We start from the raw sequence: 17,539 nt of genomic DNA, 5'->3' as shown, positions 1-17,539 counted from the left end.
GTAGGTTGTGACCATTGTTCAACCCTATCACTCTTCAGAGTTCAATGTACACTAATGTACACTAATGTACAGAAATCCATTTAGGTTAGATTTATATCCACAAGGCAGAATCCAGTAGAAATGGCCACATGTAGCTTTTACATCAATGCTGTGGATGAGGAGAACCAGAACCATACAAAAGCATAGGAACATACACAAAAATAAAGTTACGTCAAAAATATACAGGGAGCTTAGATGGACCTGAAGGCTTCATGAGACAGCCAGCAGTGACTGACCACTATGATCCCGTCAGCTGCAGTAGAGCTGCTCTGACAGGAGCAGGGTGTCATAGCCATAGACCTCCAACAGATGAAGTAGGAAGACCCTGTCACCATGGTGATCAAGATCCATGGCCCTCACACTCTCCTGGGTCAGTGTGGGGTCATGACTTGTTTCAACCTCACTCAGGGTCTGGAAAATCCTGTTGTTTTGCTCCAGGAAAAAGCTAGTTTTTTTGAGGGAGTAAAAGAGTGATTTAGTGACATTAAAAATCACTTATGAATTGTCTACATCCCATTCTACTGTCATACAGTTTGCATATGATGGCTTACCACAAAGACAGCAGAGAAATATCAGCAAAAATTTGCTGCAGCTTAGATTGGAAGATAGAGGTTTGCTGTTTTTTTCCACACAGCTCCTGTTCTTTCTGTGGTCCATATTTAGATCTATTTTATTATTAGACCAATATACTACTACACAGGCTGCTTAAATAAATCATTTACTTACAGAATAAAGAGATCCTCTTCACTGGATAAACAGTCTGCATGCTCTTCTTGAGAGTACAGCAAAATCTGCCTGCATACACAAACACACTCACTTGTAGCTGTTCCCCTTAGGGTTTATACAACAGGTGTGGTTGAACATTGTTACTTCACAAAAAAAAAAAAAATGTTTTTTTTGTTCAATAAAACATTGATGGATGGATGAATGGATAATTAGCATCATTACAAAATCCCCTCAGGGACAAATAAACTTTCTCTGATTCTGAATCTGAACAGCAAGGGTTTGGAAAGAAGAGATGATTTGTGTGGTATTCATAAATAAAATGCAAATTTTAAGATAATTTGTTGATTTTGTAATTTAGCAGGTTTAGGACATTTTGTAAAATTCTCTTCATTTCCTTGTCTTCTATAAACACCTTATGATTTACTGGTTTCTTGGAATTTCCAGGCTGTAGCCAAATCGTAAGTTTCCTTCTGCAGGTAGCTTTTAAGAATAAGAATAAGAATAAGAATAAGAATAAGAATAAGAATAAGAATAAGAATAAGAATAAGAATAAGAATAAGAATAAGAATAAGAATAAGAATAAGAATAAGAATAAGAATAAGAATAAGAACATCTTTAGTTAGCCCAAGGGAAATTGTTGTGCCAGAGTTTCATACATTTTGGTTAAGATATAAAAAGCTCTTTTAGACAAATGGAATTCAGCTGTGTCAGAGTATATACTAACAATAAGACACGCTCAAAAAGGCTACCTAACCTTAACTCAAACCCATTTTGCAATGTCTAAGAATTGACCAGTAAAAGTAATTACAGTGATTATGCACATGGTCTCTAAGTGGAATAACATATTAATGACCCCGAACAGTAGTAAACTGAGAATCGAGCTTTTATAATTTGCAGCTCAGCAAAACATTAAGCTAGTGACCCCAGCAGACACAGCTGAATGCATCCCATATATCTATTGCTGGCAATAACAAAATTCGGACCAGTATCCACTTAGTATCAAACCCAGTATCAAAGTATGGGACCTCTGAAATAGTCTGTGTTTTTGCATTAGCACCACAGTGGAGACAATGAGCCACCGTACTTAGGTGCATTGTTGATTTTGGAGTTTACATGGATGACACCGAGACAGATATTCAATATGACTAAGCTGGAGTATGAGTCATGCAATTCATATGAGTAGTTTAAATAGTGAAACATACCTTTGGTCAGTAAGTTTGCGATATTTCGTCTTGTCTGCGATACTTATGCGGAGCAAAGGCTTTGGGTCATCTCTGTAGGTCTTTACATTCTCGTTGTCAACATAAACATCATACAGATCCTTCTTTTCCTCAAAGATCTTTTCAGTAGTGCCTGAACATACAAACAGAACACAACAGAACACGGAGAATTTATATGGGACTGGTGCAGTGTTGTATTTTGAGAGTCTACTCACATACCACGTAGAAGAGCTCATTCTCCAGGGCACTAATATCTGCCACATTAACATAGAAGAAGTGCCGGAACTCAGGCACAGCTACTCCAATACGAGGTATGGAAATGTTTACAAAACAACAGCAGCAGTACACTGAAAAGGACATTACTTACTGATAAATGGTTGAAAAAACAGGATCGAGCAATGTGTCCGACTGTGAGATCACTCCCAACTCTAATTCAGCAAACACACAGACTATAACTCAATGTTTTCAAAGTCCTTTAAATAGAGCCTTGGTTTTTCTCACCTCTGTAGCAGACTACTCCCACAGGGGGGGAGAGAATGCGTTGAGGATGCGTTGTTGGAGCAACGCAAGCTTCCACAGCACCATGATCTGTTCCCCAAAGAAGCGGATGAGCTGGGACGTACAGCCTGCTGGGTGAGTGATTTTTCCCAAAAACACACATAGTTTGGATGAGGAGTATAACTAAAATATACACTAAACAACATGATGCTATTATACAAATGTTTTATACAAATATTAACGCTTACTTCTCGTAAAATGAGGTGATTACACACAAATGGAAAATGTTTAGGCCCTGGACACAAAAACCCATTTTTAAATTCAAATAATTGATAGATTAGAGTCAGGACAGTGGTGAAATCATCTGAAACTAAGCATGAAAACAAATAAGTGGGACCAAAAATCTAGAAAATAATCAAATTACAGTTGTTCAAATTCCCCTCCTTTTCCCTACGTTGTATTGTAGGGGGATTGCGAGTCCTCGCGATCCTAAGAGCTAAGTTGTTGGCTTTATTACCTGACAGGGTCACCCAAGGCAAACAGTTCCCAGGGGAGGGGCCAGATAAAATGTGATTCTGAAGACCCCTGATGATGATAGACAACAATTGACTCAGTTTTCCCTCACCCAGACGCCGGTCTCTGGGCAACCATCTGTATTGGCAAACTGGGGTGGTGATCCCCCTCTTTAAAAAGGGGGTGTGTTCCAACTATATAGGGATCACACTCCTTAGCCTCCCTGGACAGGTATATTCCGGGGTACTGGAGAGGAGGGTAATTGAATAGTTGAATCTCAGATCAGGAGGAGTAGGATGTTGTTCATCCTAGTTGTTGAATAGTGGACCAGCTCTATACCCTCTGAGGGGTCCCTGAGTTTGGGAATTTTCCCAACCAGTCTACATGTGTTTTAGGGACTTTGAGAAGGTATTCAACAGCCTAGAGTCCTCTGGGGGATGCTCCGTGAATACGGAGTACCAGATCCCATAATAGCCTGGTTCCAATTGTCAATGATTCAATTTCTTAGTGCAGCCTAGGGCACTGGGGTGTTGAGGGGACCAGGTTTGGTGACCTAAGGATTGTCTTTATTGCCTCCGCTGTTCACAGATGATGTGGTCTTGTTAGCTTCTTCAGACTATGCTCTCCAGCTCTCACTGGAGCAGTTTACAACTGAAATGTGAAGCCCTGGGATGAAAATCAACATTTCCAAATTTGACGTGGTCCTCAGCCGGAAAAAGGTGGAGTGCTCCCTCAAGGTCAGGGATGCTACCCGGGCTCTCTCTTAGAGATAAGGTGGGAGCTCTGTCATCTAGGGGATTTCAAAGAAGAGCTGCTGCTCCTCCGCATCGAGAGGAACCCGATGAGGCAGCTCTTGCATCTGGTCAGGATCTCTCCCTGGGAGCAGGCCTAAGGGAAGAGCCAGGACATGCTAGAGGGACTATGCCTCTCAGCTGGCCTTGAATGGCCTGGAATGCCTTAGGTGGCCAGGGAAAGGAAAGTCTGGGCCCTCTACTCCAGCTGTTGTCCCCGTGGGCAAACCCGAATAAGCAGTAGAAAGTGGAAGGATGGACGGACAGCTTTCCAAATTTATATTTCAGCATCAGATCAGGAATGTTTTTTGTTTTATATTCAAATTTGCGGTGCATAAAAAGTCTTAACCCTTTTGAAAAAAATGTAAAGAAGAATTAATTTTTTTTTGTGGAGGGAACATATCATGCATGTTACTCCAGGTTCATTCTTACCTTAATTTCAGGGTGCATGCTTTGGTAGAGACCAGCTCCCCATACATTTACTGAACACCCAATCACCACATCGTCACCACTGGAAGGCAGCAGTGCTCTTTTGTCTTCATAGAAGGCCTCCAGGGGGGAGTATTTACCAGGAGAATACAGTTGCAGCCTGAGGCATAGCACCAATAAAAAGAATCCAATATAAATGAAGTATGATAAATACACCTAACAATAGAAATATGAATGAAATGAATGAAAAATAACTAACAAAAAAAATAAAACAATATGAGTATTCTTTTTGTACTTTTGTCTTTTCCTTTCAGGGGTTGTCACAGCGAGTCAACCTCCTCCATTTAACCATGTTCTCTGTATCCTCTTGTCTCACACTGACAAGCTTAATTTCCTCTTTCAATACATCCATAAATATTTTCTTTGGTCTTCCTTTAGATCTCCTTCCTGACAGCTCCAGCCCCGGCATTTTTCTCCCAATATTTTCATAACCCCCCCCCCCCTTTGTAACATGACCGAACCAGCTCAGCCTGACTTCTCTGACCTTATCTCCAAGACATCTAACATGCGCTGTCCCTCTGACAGACTCATTCCTGATCCTATCCATCCAAGAACCTTAACATCTTTATCTCTGCTATCTCCAGCTCTGCCTCCTGTCTTCTCTTCAATGTGACTGTCTCCAAATCATACAGCTGGTCTCACAACCATTCTTGTACACCATTCTTTTCAGTCAGGCGGATACTCTTTTAGCACACATTACCCCTGACCCTTTTCTCCACCTGTTCCAACCTGCTTGAACCCATTTCTTCACCTCCTCCACACTCTCCATTGCTCTAGACTGCTGACCCCAACAACTAAACTAACCCAATATCTCTGAAATACAACTTTCTCAAAGAGGGATATATATAAAATATACATTTTAGCTCAACAGAAACTCCTCTCAAAATAGGCTGCAAATCATATATTCTGATTAATAAGTCCTATTGTTGCTTATTGTTGAGGCAATATTTTGCGATAGAGACCACAGATAAAAGTGACATCTTCTGTTTGTTTTGTCAGAAATGTAATGTTAGATATACCTGGTTATTAAACAGAAATAATAGAAAATCTCACCACTTAAAAAAGCTTGGGTCTGTATTTATTATGGTTTTCTTGATAAAATGTATGCTTGATTATTATCAAATACATCTACATGATGCTCAGGCACCCTGAATGACTGCAGCTTTAAGCCAGGAGATTAATTCATCAGGTTGCATCCAACTTGTCCAGAAAACTGCACAACAGAAGTTTGGACAGCACTCAACCCTGACATGCTGGAACTACATCTGTGCTACCACTACATCACTAATTCACCTATGACACTCTGTTAGCTAATTTTATCCTTGTTGTCATTCCATTCTCATTCTGCTTATCGGTTTTTATCCTTGTTGTCATTCTGTTATCTTTTTATCCTTGTCATTCTGTTATCTTTTTATCCTTGTTGTTGCCATTCTGTTGTCTATTTTTATCCTTTCTGTTGTCATCATGTTATTGATTTTTATCCTTGTCCCCGTCCTTTTCATTGTCTCTTTTATTAAGATTTAAATTCATGCAGCCTGAGGCTGGCACAGGACAATGTCTCCTTGAGCTGGTCCCAAGCCCGGATAAATGCAGAGGGTTGTGTCAGGAAGGGCATCCGGCATAAAACTTTTGTCAAAACCAAACATGTGAGTCAGACATAATAACCAGATCATACAGGATTGGTTGAGGCCCGGGTTAACAACGACCGCCATTGGTACAAACAATCTACAGGGAACAAATGTAAACTGGGCTATTGTAGGTCAAAGAAGGAGAGGAGGAAGGGGTGTTCAGAAGCAGAGAGAGAAGGGGGAAGGCAAGAGTCTGGGACTGAGAGTAGGGACTTTGAAAATTTGGGACTATGACAGGAAAAGGTAGAGAGTTGGTCGACATGATGCAGAGAAGGAAAGTGGATATACTGTGTGTCCAGGAGACCAGGTGGAAAGGTAGTAAGGCTAGAAGCTTAGGAGCAGGCTTTGAGTTGTACAATCATGGTACTGACAAGAAGAGAAATGGAGTAGGAGTTATCTTTAGGGAGGAGTTTGTTAGGCATGTTCTGGAAGTGAAAAGAATGTCAGATAGACTCACGAGTCTGAAACTGGAGACTGAAGTTGTGATGCTCAATGTGGCTATGCCCCACAAGTGGGATGTGAGTTTGAGGAGGAGAAGTTTTGGAATTAGCTAGATAAAATGATGCAGAATATCCCGAGAGATGAGAGGATGGTAATTGGTGCAGACTTCAATGGGCATGTTGGTGCAGGCAATAGAGGAGATGAAGAAGTGATGGGCAGATTTGGTGTACAGGATAGGAACGCAGAGGGACAGATGGTGATGAAGAGTTGGTGATGACGGTAGATGGTGTGAGAGAGGAGGATACAGAGAATAAGGTGGGACGGTGAAGGTTGATTCACTGTGGCGACCCCTGAAGGGAACAGCGCTGCTGTAACAAAAGAATTAGCCCTTTGGGAATCAATAAAGTATTATCTTATCTTATCTTAACTTTCAAAGCGCATTTTGACCCTGAGCCACAATGCCCTCCAGTTGGTGGGTCTCCATCTCCTCCGGGGCCCCGCTCAACTTCTCCCTCTGTCAGGGTCTGACACAGCTGGATCAAATTGGCAATCTGCGCCAGCTGCTGCTAATTACCTGGCCCCATAAAGAGCAGAGGCATGCTCTGCTCGTGAGCGAGCGAGCATACCTAAATAAAAGAGCTCAAACCCTCATTTCAGCCTAGGTGGTGTGGTTCCCTACCCGAGTCTGCCCCGCGGCCTGTGACACCCTCCAATTCGAGAGCCAACAAGATGCTCTTTCTCCTGCCTCGCTGAGCCTACAGACAGGTGCCTTCCTCTCCCTTCTTGCTTTTTCCAGAGCTGTGAGTGTCTTCCAAACAGACTGTGCTGGAAAACCCCTATTCTTGACCTCACTAGGAATAGCCAGGTCTACCATCCCATGTCCCTGCACTGATCAACAAAGTCCTGATACTAGGTGGCTTTCCTCTAATTAGCCTCCGCGCACCTATCTTCCCAAGGGAAAGTCAGCTGGATCAGGATAATCTTCCTGGCCTCTTCTGACCATACGACCACATCCAGCCTCCACAATGGTTGCGCAACCTGGGGCAAGAGTAGTCTCCTTCCCAGTTCCAAGCTCATCTCCTAGGATTGTGCTGCATGGAGGTAGAGCAATTGTCTTTGGAACCAAAGATTCCTGGTTCCTCCTAGTGTGTTGAAGTGTTGTTGAGGAAGACATAGGCTCTGAGGAAGAGCCTATGTTTTGCTTGAAACGTCATGCATGCAAGAATACGGTTTTTTGTATTATATGTAAAATAAATCATCTTTCTGTTTGGAGCAATTTGGTGTGCAGATTTTTTCAAACTCTACTTTGTCAACTTTTTTTGACCCAGCACCCATCCCTAACTGGGTAGTGGATGCGTGTTTGTTTTTCTTTTTTGGAGTCCTTGCCAAGGTAGTGCTGAAGAACCAGGCCTTGAACTTTCCTTGTATTTGTGACCACTCAATCTTATTCAGACAATGAGAAAGTGTCAGCTGGAAGAACTGAACACTTCTGAGGCACTTCAGGACTGCTTTGAAACAACAGATTGGGAAGTGCTTTGTGAAGCACAGGAGGGAGGAGATTACTAAAATGATTGAGTGGATCACAGAATACATCAGATTTTGTGAACATGCTACCATGCCAGCCTGGATTATGCGCTGCTTCCCTAACAACAAGCCAACAAGCCATGGGTCACCTGGAACTGGAAAAGCCTGGCTAAACTAGAAGATGGGTTTTCAGTTTCTTTTACAGGGGAAGAGCTTGAGCAGGCTGAGCTAAGGAAGTTTGGGAAACTTTATGGGCAATTACAGCAGGATGCTGGAGGACAGACTCCATCAGAACAATATGAAAGGTGTGTTGGCAGGAATTAAGCGCATTGCTGGGTTAGGGGAAAAGACAGGTAGCCATCTGGTGGCCTGGAGAGAGACAATACGCTTAACTATTTCTCTACAGGTTCAGCTAACCGTCGGTTATCCACCCAATACATCAGGCCCCCTACACACTTTCACTGCCTGAGTTACCTCAACCCTTCTCCCTCACTCTCCTGTTGCAGCACCTCTCCTCCTCCTTCTGTTCCTCCTCATCCAGTGCGTAGACCCACACCAACCCCGGGCTGTCGGTGATTACAAGAAAGTTAGGAGAAAAACCACCAGTGAAAGGCTGAAGGACCTGATTGGATATTCAGGATACTGAAGACCTGTGCCAGCCAGCTGTCACATTCTGTCCTGAAACACCTTTATGTTATCTTAAGATGTTGCTGGACCCTCTACAATTTGCTTATCAACCTCACTTAGGAATTGAAAATTTAAAAAAAGCAAGCTAAAAAATGTCAGACATCAAAAATGATGCGCCGCATGGCATTTGTCTCCACATGAAAGCATCAACTAAAATATAACTTTATTAATGTCAACTTTCAGGCAAAGATCTGACTTTCATGAGAGGTGGCATAAGGGTAAAAATAAATGTTAAATGCCCCATTTACTGAGGGAAAAGCTTCAATGATCTGCCATATCAAATATACAAATTCAAATTTCAATTGTTCACCACTTCAGATTTTATCATTAATGAACCGTAATTTCCGAACTATTGAGCACACCTCAATGTAAGCCGCACCAGCTCGCTGATCGCTATCTTGAGCTTCCTCCTGCGCACTGAAACCGTCAAAGTCGTCCTCTTCTGTATCGGACTTGAAGGGACTCAGAATTTCCCATTCATTGTTTAAGTGAAAAAAGTTGCGGCTTATCGTCCGGAATTTACGGTATTCATTACCTTTCACCAAATTATAAAACCACTAAAAGCATTTACTAAAGACAACAGTGGTGAGGCGGTTTGTAACAAAAAGAAAATCATCAAGCAACTAACAGGAAATAAATAAATTAAATGGCATTATGTGGTTAAATGTACAATTATAGTGGGGCAAAAAAGTATTTAGTCAACCACCAATCGTGCAAGTTCTCCCACTTAAAAAAATGAGAGAGGCCTGTAATTTTCACTATAGGTACACTTCAACTATGTGAGACAGAATAGGGGGGAAAGAATCCAGAAAATCACATTGTCTGATTTTTCAAGAATTTATTTGCGAATTATGATGGAAAATATGTATTTGGTCACCACCAAATAAGCAAGATTTCTGCCTCTCACAGACCTGTAACTTATTTTGTAAGAGCCACCTCAGTCCACCACGTTACCTGTATTAATGGCACTTGTTTGAACTGGTTAGCAGAATAAAATACACCTGTCCACAACCTCAAACAGTCACACTCCACTATGGCCAAGACCAAAGAACTGTCATAGAACACCAGAAACAAAACTGTAGAATGACACCAGGCTGGGAAGACTGAATCTGCAATAGGTAAGCAGCTCGGTGTGAAGAAATCAACTCTTGGAGCAATTATTAGAAAATGGAAGACATACCAGACCACTGATAATCTCCCTTGATCCTTGGCTCCACGCAAGATCTCACCCCTTGGGGTCTAAATGATAACAAAAAACGGTGAGCAAAAATCCCAGAACCACACAGGGGGAATGAGTGAATGACCTGCAGAGAGCAGGGACCAAAGTATCAAAGGCTGCCATCAGTAACACACCACACTGCCAGGGACTCAAATCCTGCAGTGCAAGATTTGTCCCTCTTCTTAAGACAGTACATGTCCGGGTCCGTCTAAAGTTTGCAAGAGAACATTTGGATGATCCAGAATAGGACTGGGAGAATGTCTTATGGTCAGATGAAACCTAAATGATGAAAACTAAATTGAACTTTTTGGTAACACTCAACTTGTGTTCTGAGAAGAAGGAATGCTGAGATGCATCCCAATAACATCATACCTACTGTGAAGCATGGCGGTGGAAACATCATGATTTGGGGTTGTTTCTACAAAGTCACCAAGACGACTAATCCGTGTAAAGGAAAAAAATGAATGGGGCCATGTATTGTGAGATTTTGAGTGAAAACCTTCTATCAGCAGAGGCACTGAAGATGAAGCGTGTCTGGCTCTTTCAGGATGACAATGATCCTATATACACTGACCGGGCAACAAAAGAGTGGCTTAGTAAGAAGGACTTCACGGTCCTGGAGTGGCCGAGCCAGTCTCCGGATCTCAACCCCATTGACAATCTTTGGAGAGAGTTGAAAGTCTGTGTTGCCCAGCAACAGCCCCAAAACATCACTGTTCTAGAGGAGATCTGCGGGGAGGAATGGGCCAAAATACCAGCAACAGTGTGTGAAAATCTTGTGAAGTACAGAAAAAGTTTGACCTCTGTCATTACCAACATAAGAGTATAAGACAAATTATTGAAATGAAATTTTGTTCATGACCAAATATTTATTCTTCTTTAAAATTCAGGCAATGCGTTTTGTCTGGATTTTTTTTTTTTTTTTTGCATTCTGTCTCATAGTTGAATTGTACCTATGATGAAAATTACAGTCTCTCATCTTTTTAAGTGGGAGCACTTGCACAATTGGTGGCTGACAAAATACTTTTTTGCCCCACTGGATGTATCCTATTTTTAAATATTGAGAAATTCCTAAAAATCTTACCTGACCAGGTGTTCCAAGAAACTCATGTAACGGTAAAGCAAGGTATAGGAAGGTGACAGGATCCCTACTGACTTCATCCTTGCACCCCTCTCCACCATGCTTTCAACTGCCATATTGGCGAAACAAGCAAGGCCAAAGTAGCAGCCTTTCCGAGAGAAGCTGGGCACTCAGAGGAGGGAGACATGCGAGGCCAGCCATGGAATTAACAACAGTCGGATGGCTCAGTTTTATTTAATTATTTATTGATGTATTCCTATGCACCACTCTGCTCTGATGCCTACCAGCATTTACTTAAAGTAGTCCCCCTTGTTGCATCTGCACTTACCTGAAGTCTGTGGTGACCCTATGGGAGCCAATAGCAATGGCTTTGAATTCCAGTTCCTCAAGATCCATGTCTTTTGGCAAAGACCACTCAAGCATATTGCCCATTGTGAACACAACAAACAGAAAAAAGGTAATATTGAAAAATGCATGCTATTACAGAATGAGAGGCTCACTTCTGCTTGTGTGTTTGTATGAGAGATTAGTCCTAGACATTAACGGTTGAATAAGGAACAGCTTCCACGGATTATAAGCATTTAGTGTCATGGACATTGGTAACTATAATTTTTTCAATTGTCTTGTTTTGACTGGGAAATGTTGTGGCCATTGTGGTAATTCTAGATGGAGCAATGACTTTACCAAGGCCATGTTTTCACGATCCATGCAACAAAAAACGACATGATTCAAGCTCATCGATGTTGTAGCGTGGGGCGGGGACTGGCCAGCGGAAGCCCAGAATCCTCTGCGAATGATGATGATGATGATGACGAGGACGATGATGACTGTTGACAGATCCTCTCGGATCTGTTAAGAATTCCAAATTTGAATGACTGTAAACTGATGTGTTCAATGTGTGATATTAACCTGTGCCGTTAGTTACCATAAGTCAGGCTAATTGTTAGCGCTGATCGAGAGACCGCCTGGGTTTCCCCTGCTAAATTGACACCGTCTTCCAAAGGGCAACATATCCTTGACTTCGATTATTATTGTGCTAAACCCCAATTCGCCACATGTTGTCATGAACTTGCATTGACTAAAATACTGCCACCGGTAATACCATTAAGTTAATATATAGTAGGTATTTTTGGTTTAGTATACCTACAATAGCTCGAACATATACCTAACATTAGTCCAGCACGAGGGAAATTGATGGTCTATGTACGCCCATGTAAGTTAATTATTTGTAATAGATAACGGTTATTTGTCCATATGAACATGATAACTACTTACCGGCAGTATATATAAGCTACCTTTTGTACATGATAACTACTTACCGGCAGTATATATAAGCTACCTTTTGTACATGATAACTACTTACCGGTAGTATACATAAACTACACCGTCCATTTGATCGTCTTCCGTTGGGGCTCAATCAGTGACATCAGACTGCAGATTATTATCTGCAGTTTGTGTTCCACTAAAGGTACGAAGGAACGAGTTAAATGAAAACTTGTTTGCAGCAGTATATTAAGTCATTATATCGCCAGATTGCGATGTTTACAAGCATTTTATTGCATTGGCTCAATAGGCCGTATTTTTTATAACTTCGAGGTCAAGTCTGAAACACACGTTTGAGACAGGTTCTCCGGAATTTATTAAGAGCTGGGTTGGAGGCACAGAGCTATTTTCCCTCTCACTTTTCGCTCTTAAAAGTATTCTCATCTGCCAACATTTTTCCGGAAGAAAAATTAATCCTTTAGACATTGATGTCCCACCTGATCGGGTGTTGAATGTGACCTCAAAGACCGAAACAATCTGGTCCCTTTTCTCACATTTAACCGTCCTTTTCTGCAGCGACACGTCCTGAATCCTTGTTCCTGAATCCGAGGGATACCTCTCCTTCTCATGATGCTGTGCTTCATTCGAACGGGTTTGGGTGATAGAAGTTACGGCAAGGGCGTTGCAGCCGTCTGCGAAGGGAACCCATTTACCGGGAGAGCGACTCCCTGGAACGCTGCTCCACTCAAACCGTGGGACTGGGAAGCCTGACAGGACAGGGCTGTTGGAAGGGCTCGACAGTCGGTCTTTGGCGCGTGTCGTCGTCGATTCCGCTCCCTCGGAGTTGTCAGCCGAAGGAACTTCCTCGCAGATCAGCAAAGGAGCTCGGTCCGACGGTTCCACCATTCTCCCAGCGTCCTGTCTTACCGCGGAATACTTAGGTCGAGGCCGACGGTCGGGAGATAAATCTGCAAATATCAACTGCTCACATTGCGAATCTTGACTCAATTAATAGTTGTGCTTATTTTTTGGCAAGTCGTGTTATCTACCTTTTCTTGGAGGACCGAACATTTGATGCCGTTGTAAGAGGGTAACTCCTTCCTCTAACGTGAGGTGCATTCAGAACAGTGCCACCCGTACTCTCGAATTCATCTCGTACACAAGCGCTAACGAAAATTTGAGAACCGGAATCCTCTTGAGTATTGAATGTATTCGCTAACCTGGAGCGCGCGCACGCACACGCACGCACACACACACACACACACACACACAGGTTTCTAACCACGCGCACTTACCATTCATATTTGTTCTATCGATTCATTTTTCAAATATTAAGATCCTTGATAAAACATCATAAAATAATGACGTGTGATCTGAAAATAAAATAAAAAATAAAAACGGTCTCAGTGGGATCTAGTTAAATTTGACATTCGTATGTGTTGAAAGTGGCGAGACGAAATACAGTGATGCAGATGACGTAATTCGTCGACACGTCACCACCCGGAAGTAGGCTTCTTTCCAACTTGCCATCAAGTGTTGACTCCAGCGGTCTTACAAAAATGGGTGAGCCTTTTTAATAAATTATTCGGTGTATCTAACATCTATGTAACGCTCTATTTTTTACATTTAAAACAGAAAAATAGATACTTCGATGTGCCTGATTTGTTTCTACCCGTTCGCTACAACAGGATAGCGAATATTTTCTGCTTTCTAGCTTAACTATTTTCAGTGCCCGGTGTCCCACTGACATCGTCGTTATTTCACTTAAGTTTCTTAAGCTTTATCGTATAATAAATATTTAATATACATATATTTCAAGTTGAACATTGAATTCATAATACGGAAAGTAATGGTTGTGGTAAGGCTAATCCGATGGCAATGCGTCCTGACGAAATCAGTCGGGTGCGAGTGAGAATAACTATTGTGTGTGTACAGACACACACACACACATATATATATATATATATATATATAGTCTTATCTCTCTATCTACCCAGATAGAGAGATAAGAGTAAGGTTATATGTGTGTGTATACACACACGAATTTTAAAAGGGGTCTGATGGAATCGTTTGCAATACCAAGAGTTGTTTCGATAATCACTCAGTTCAAAGTGATACCAAATATCCAATTTTGGTTATGAGCATTAAATACAATTCAAGGTCTTGTTCGTTCTGAATATATAACCATGCTTCTTTGTTGAGTCATCAACAGTTGAGTCTGCATTCGTTCGACGGTCTGCTATGCCAGTATGAAGCTCCTGTGTGTGTTTCATCTCCAGGTGGCTTTTTCTCTAGTCTCTTCTCGGGTCTGTTTGGCACACGTGAGATGAGAATTTTGATACTGGGCTTGGATGGTGCAGGAAAAACGACCATTCTGTACCGGTTGCAGGTTGGAGAGGTTGTCACCACAATTCCCAGTATGTGCTGCTTTGCAACCTTACACTTGAACATTGCTTTCAAATGCATTCTACTTATGTCCAATTAAGTACAATAAAAAGGGAAAAAAAGTCAATTTAAAAAGCGCTTCAACAAACATGTCTCGTTTGATTGGAGGGAAGAAAAAAAGTTCATAATATAAAAGAATTGATTTGATTACAGTGCAGTGGTTATAAATTCACATATTATTAACTAGTTGTCATTGACTATGGTTGATCACAGTAAAAAAGACGGAAAACCAAACACTCAAGTTGAACATACTGTATATTAAACCGTACATATGTCAAGAATGTAACATTTGTCAGAAAAATCAATATGAAGATGGAGGATATTTAAAGCTAAGGTAGTTTTAGAGATAAGATAACCATAGCCTAACACAAGCTTATCGATATGCTGGCGATAAATGGTTTTCACTCTACAGAAATGGGATAAATGTAAAAAGTGTTAACCCAAATTTTGATTTATACTTATGCTATATTAATCTAGTATAGTAAAAGCAAGTACAATACAGTCTTTCAGTCAATGACAACGATTGACCTGCTTGTGAAGTTGTTTTAAGGACAAAGCTTTGCCTTTTGGCAGTTCTCCTGTTAAATCTGTATTTGCAATCTTGTGTCTGTGTAGATGTTACTTGTTGGATGACCTTTGTGGAGACACAGTAGCAAATTCAATATGTTTAGGGTTGACATTCCTTAGTGAAGTGTGTGTTAATTGTAAATAATACTGCCAGGACCTCAACACTTCCCAAAATATAAAAAAATGAACAAAAAAGTATTTTATATGCTGCCCCCTACAAAACAAACTATTGATAGGGGATGACTTTCTCTGTTCTTACTCTTTCCATTTGATGTGTCTTTGCAGCAATCGGGTTTAATGTGGAGACTGTCACGTATAAGAATTTGAAGTTCCAGGTGTGGGATTTGGGTGGACAAACAAGTATCAGGTAGAGGTTTGTGACAGATGACAATGACTGGTTCGAATGACGCAAACATACAACGGAGCTCTAGCTCGTCACATTTTAACTGGTGCAATGTGACAAGGGGCTTCCAACATGGGTCATTATTAAATTAAGCTTAATTCTTTGTCCTTTCTCTTTGACCTTTCTTTACCTCCTTGTACTTTCCAGGCCATATTGGCGGTGTTACTACTCAAACACAGATGCAGTTATCTATGTGGTGGACAGCAGTGACCGGGACAGGATGGGCATCTCGAAGTCTGAACTGGTATCCATGTTGGAGGTCAGAAATAGATCATGAAGTTAACTAATGGAGATATTTAAATTAATATGAAAAATGTATTTGGAGAATCTTTCCAGTCATCAAGTCATAGATCTGTGTGATTGTTTTTTCCGTTATTAATGATGCTTTTCTTAATTGAGAACATTAGATTGCTGTGGAATTTTACTATAAACTTCATAGGTAAAGGTATAAACAATATAACAGTTAAAGTGTATTGTATGTTTATGATGATCTGTAGCTTTTTTCAGTATCAGTATTTGTCTATCTCTGCAAATCACCTGACAGGTATCAAAGAAATAATTGAATTGAAAGGGTTTCCAGTGTTAGTAGGGAAAACTGAATTACACTTCTGTCCTTTTTATTTCTAATCTTGTCTTTTTCAATTCTGTTGAACTGATAAAATGGTTTAGGTTATTTCGTGCTGATTATTTCAATTTTGTTTTGTATTTGATTATCAAAATGCACTACTCACACAGATGTGATTAATGGTTACAGTCTGTGTAATCCTCACATCCTGTTCAGGAAGAAGAGCTGAAGAAGGCAATCCTAGTAGTTTTTGCCAATAAACAAGACATGGATCAGGCAATGACACCCACAGAGGTAGCCAATTCTTTGGGCCTTCCTGCTCTCAAAGACAGAAAATGGCAGATCTTTAGGACCTCAGCCACCAAGGGCACTGGCTTGGATGAAGCTATGGAATGGTAGGTTTTTCAATCTGTTGTACATGTATACTGAAAAGGCTTTCAACTTTTGAAATAAAGCAAAACAAAAAAAATATTATTAGAAAGGACTTGAAATGGTTTTTTAACATTTTTTATTTGTGTTAAGAGTCTGAGTCATAATTCCTGTTTTTTTTTTTTTTCACTGTAGGTTGGTGGATTCCCTCAAGAGTCGCCAATAAAGGTTTCTTCCCGCTATACATTCTTAAACCTTTGGCTCTTCTGTATGAAGCCTTGTAACAGACATTCTCCACCTACATTGATTGGGGCTGGTTATTTCCTTCCTGTCCTCTTATGTCTCCTTTGGCCAAACTACCCCTCTGAAAGCCTTTCAAGCAAAGAACTGAAATTATGTTATATGACCCACATCCTCCCACTACATTTGTTCACTTTGAGATTGACATCAACAGCTTTAGACCGTCAGGGGATTAGACGGATATTTCACAGGTTCATCTGCAATATTTTTACATGACAAGAAAATGTACCCAAATGCAGCCAACAGTCAGTGAAACTCACTGAAAGGTTTGGTACAAATACAATAAACGTGAACCAATTAACAATTTGTGACACTCAACACAGAAATAACCATTTAAAATCAGGTGCATCTATTTGCTGTATTTGTGTTTTGGAAACAGTACAACATGAAACGATCCTGAATGTGACAAATACATAATAGTGGTAGAGACAATTTTCAAAAGTTATTCTTACTCAAAGATCTTCTAAACTGAAGTTGTTTGGAAAACAGAAGCTTTCATTTGTACTCATATGTAGTGTGATTATACCATACATCAAAAATCCAACTATGTTAAGGCAACCGAATGCTAACTTAGCAGTTTTTGTGTCAAGGAAGATGAAGTATTGCTGCATGGAATCTCCTCCACCCCCAGCCCCCTGATTAAGTAAGAAAGGCATCTATTGGAACAACTTTGGCATATCAGTCACGGTTCTTTCATTGTATATTTATATATGCTTGTACAGTGAAAATAATTCTCAGTAAAGACTGTTGTGACTTACCCATTTTGTGTTC

General features: G+C 40.8%; 1 protein-coding gene and 1 pseudogene across 1 annotated transcript; one reads left to right on the top strand and one right to left on the bottom strand.

The window, feature by feature from the left end:
* Window positions 1-288: 288 nt before the first annotated feature.
* Window positions 289-13,308, bottom strand: LOC147233987 (DENN domain-containing protein 11-like; annotated as a pseudogene).
* Window positions 13,308-17,525, top strand: arl1 (ADP-ribosylation factor-like 1). The gene is made up of 6 exons (XM_086146678.1): window positions 13,308-13,682; window positions 14,399-14,536; window positions 15,417-15,498; window positions 15,682-15,793; window positions 16,316-16,494; window positions 16,664-17,525. Exons 1-6 carry the CDS (start codon window positions 13,679-13,681, stop codon window positions 16,692-16,694), a joined length of 546 nt encoding a protein of 181 aa, XP_086002804.1. The 5' UTR covers window positions 13,308-13,678; the 3' UTR covers window positions 16,695-17,525.
* The last annotated feature ends 14 nt before the right edge of the window (window positions 17,526-17,539 follow it).

Source organism: Fistularia commersonii, chromosome 5 (genome assembly GCF_037954325.1).
Source record: "Fistularia commersonii isolate RoL2024-O1a breed Wild chromosome 5, RoL_Fcom_v1.0, whole genome shotgun sequence".
NCBI classification, from domain to species: Eukaryota; Metazoa; Chordata; class Actinopteri; order Syngnathiformes; family Fistulariidae; genus Fistularia; species Fistularia commersonii.
Note: the sequence above shows the minus strand (reverse complement) of the source record. Positions and strands in the feature narration are given on the sequence as shown.

Bases quoted from the DNA above. Each gene is read 5' to 3' on its own strand.
- arl1 (XM_086146678.1), top strand. The intron at 14,537-15,416 runs GTATGTGCTGCT...GTGTCTTTGCAG, and splicing joins GGTTGTCACCACAATTCCCA to CAATCGGGTTTAATGTGGAG. The intron at 16,495-16,663 runs GTAGGTTTTTCA...TTTTCACTGTAG, and splicing joins TTGGATGAAGCTATGGAATG to GTTGGTGGATTCCCTCAAGA.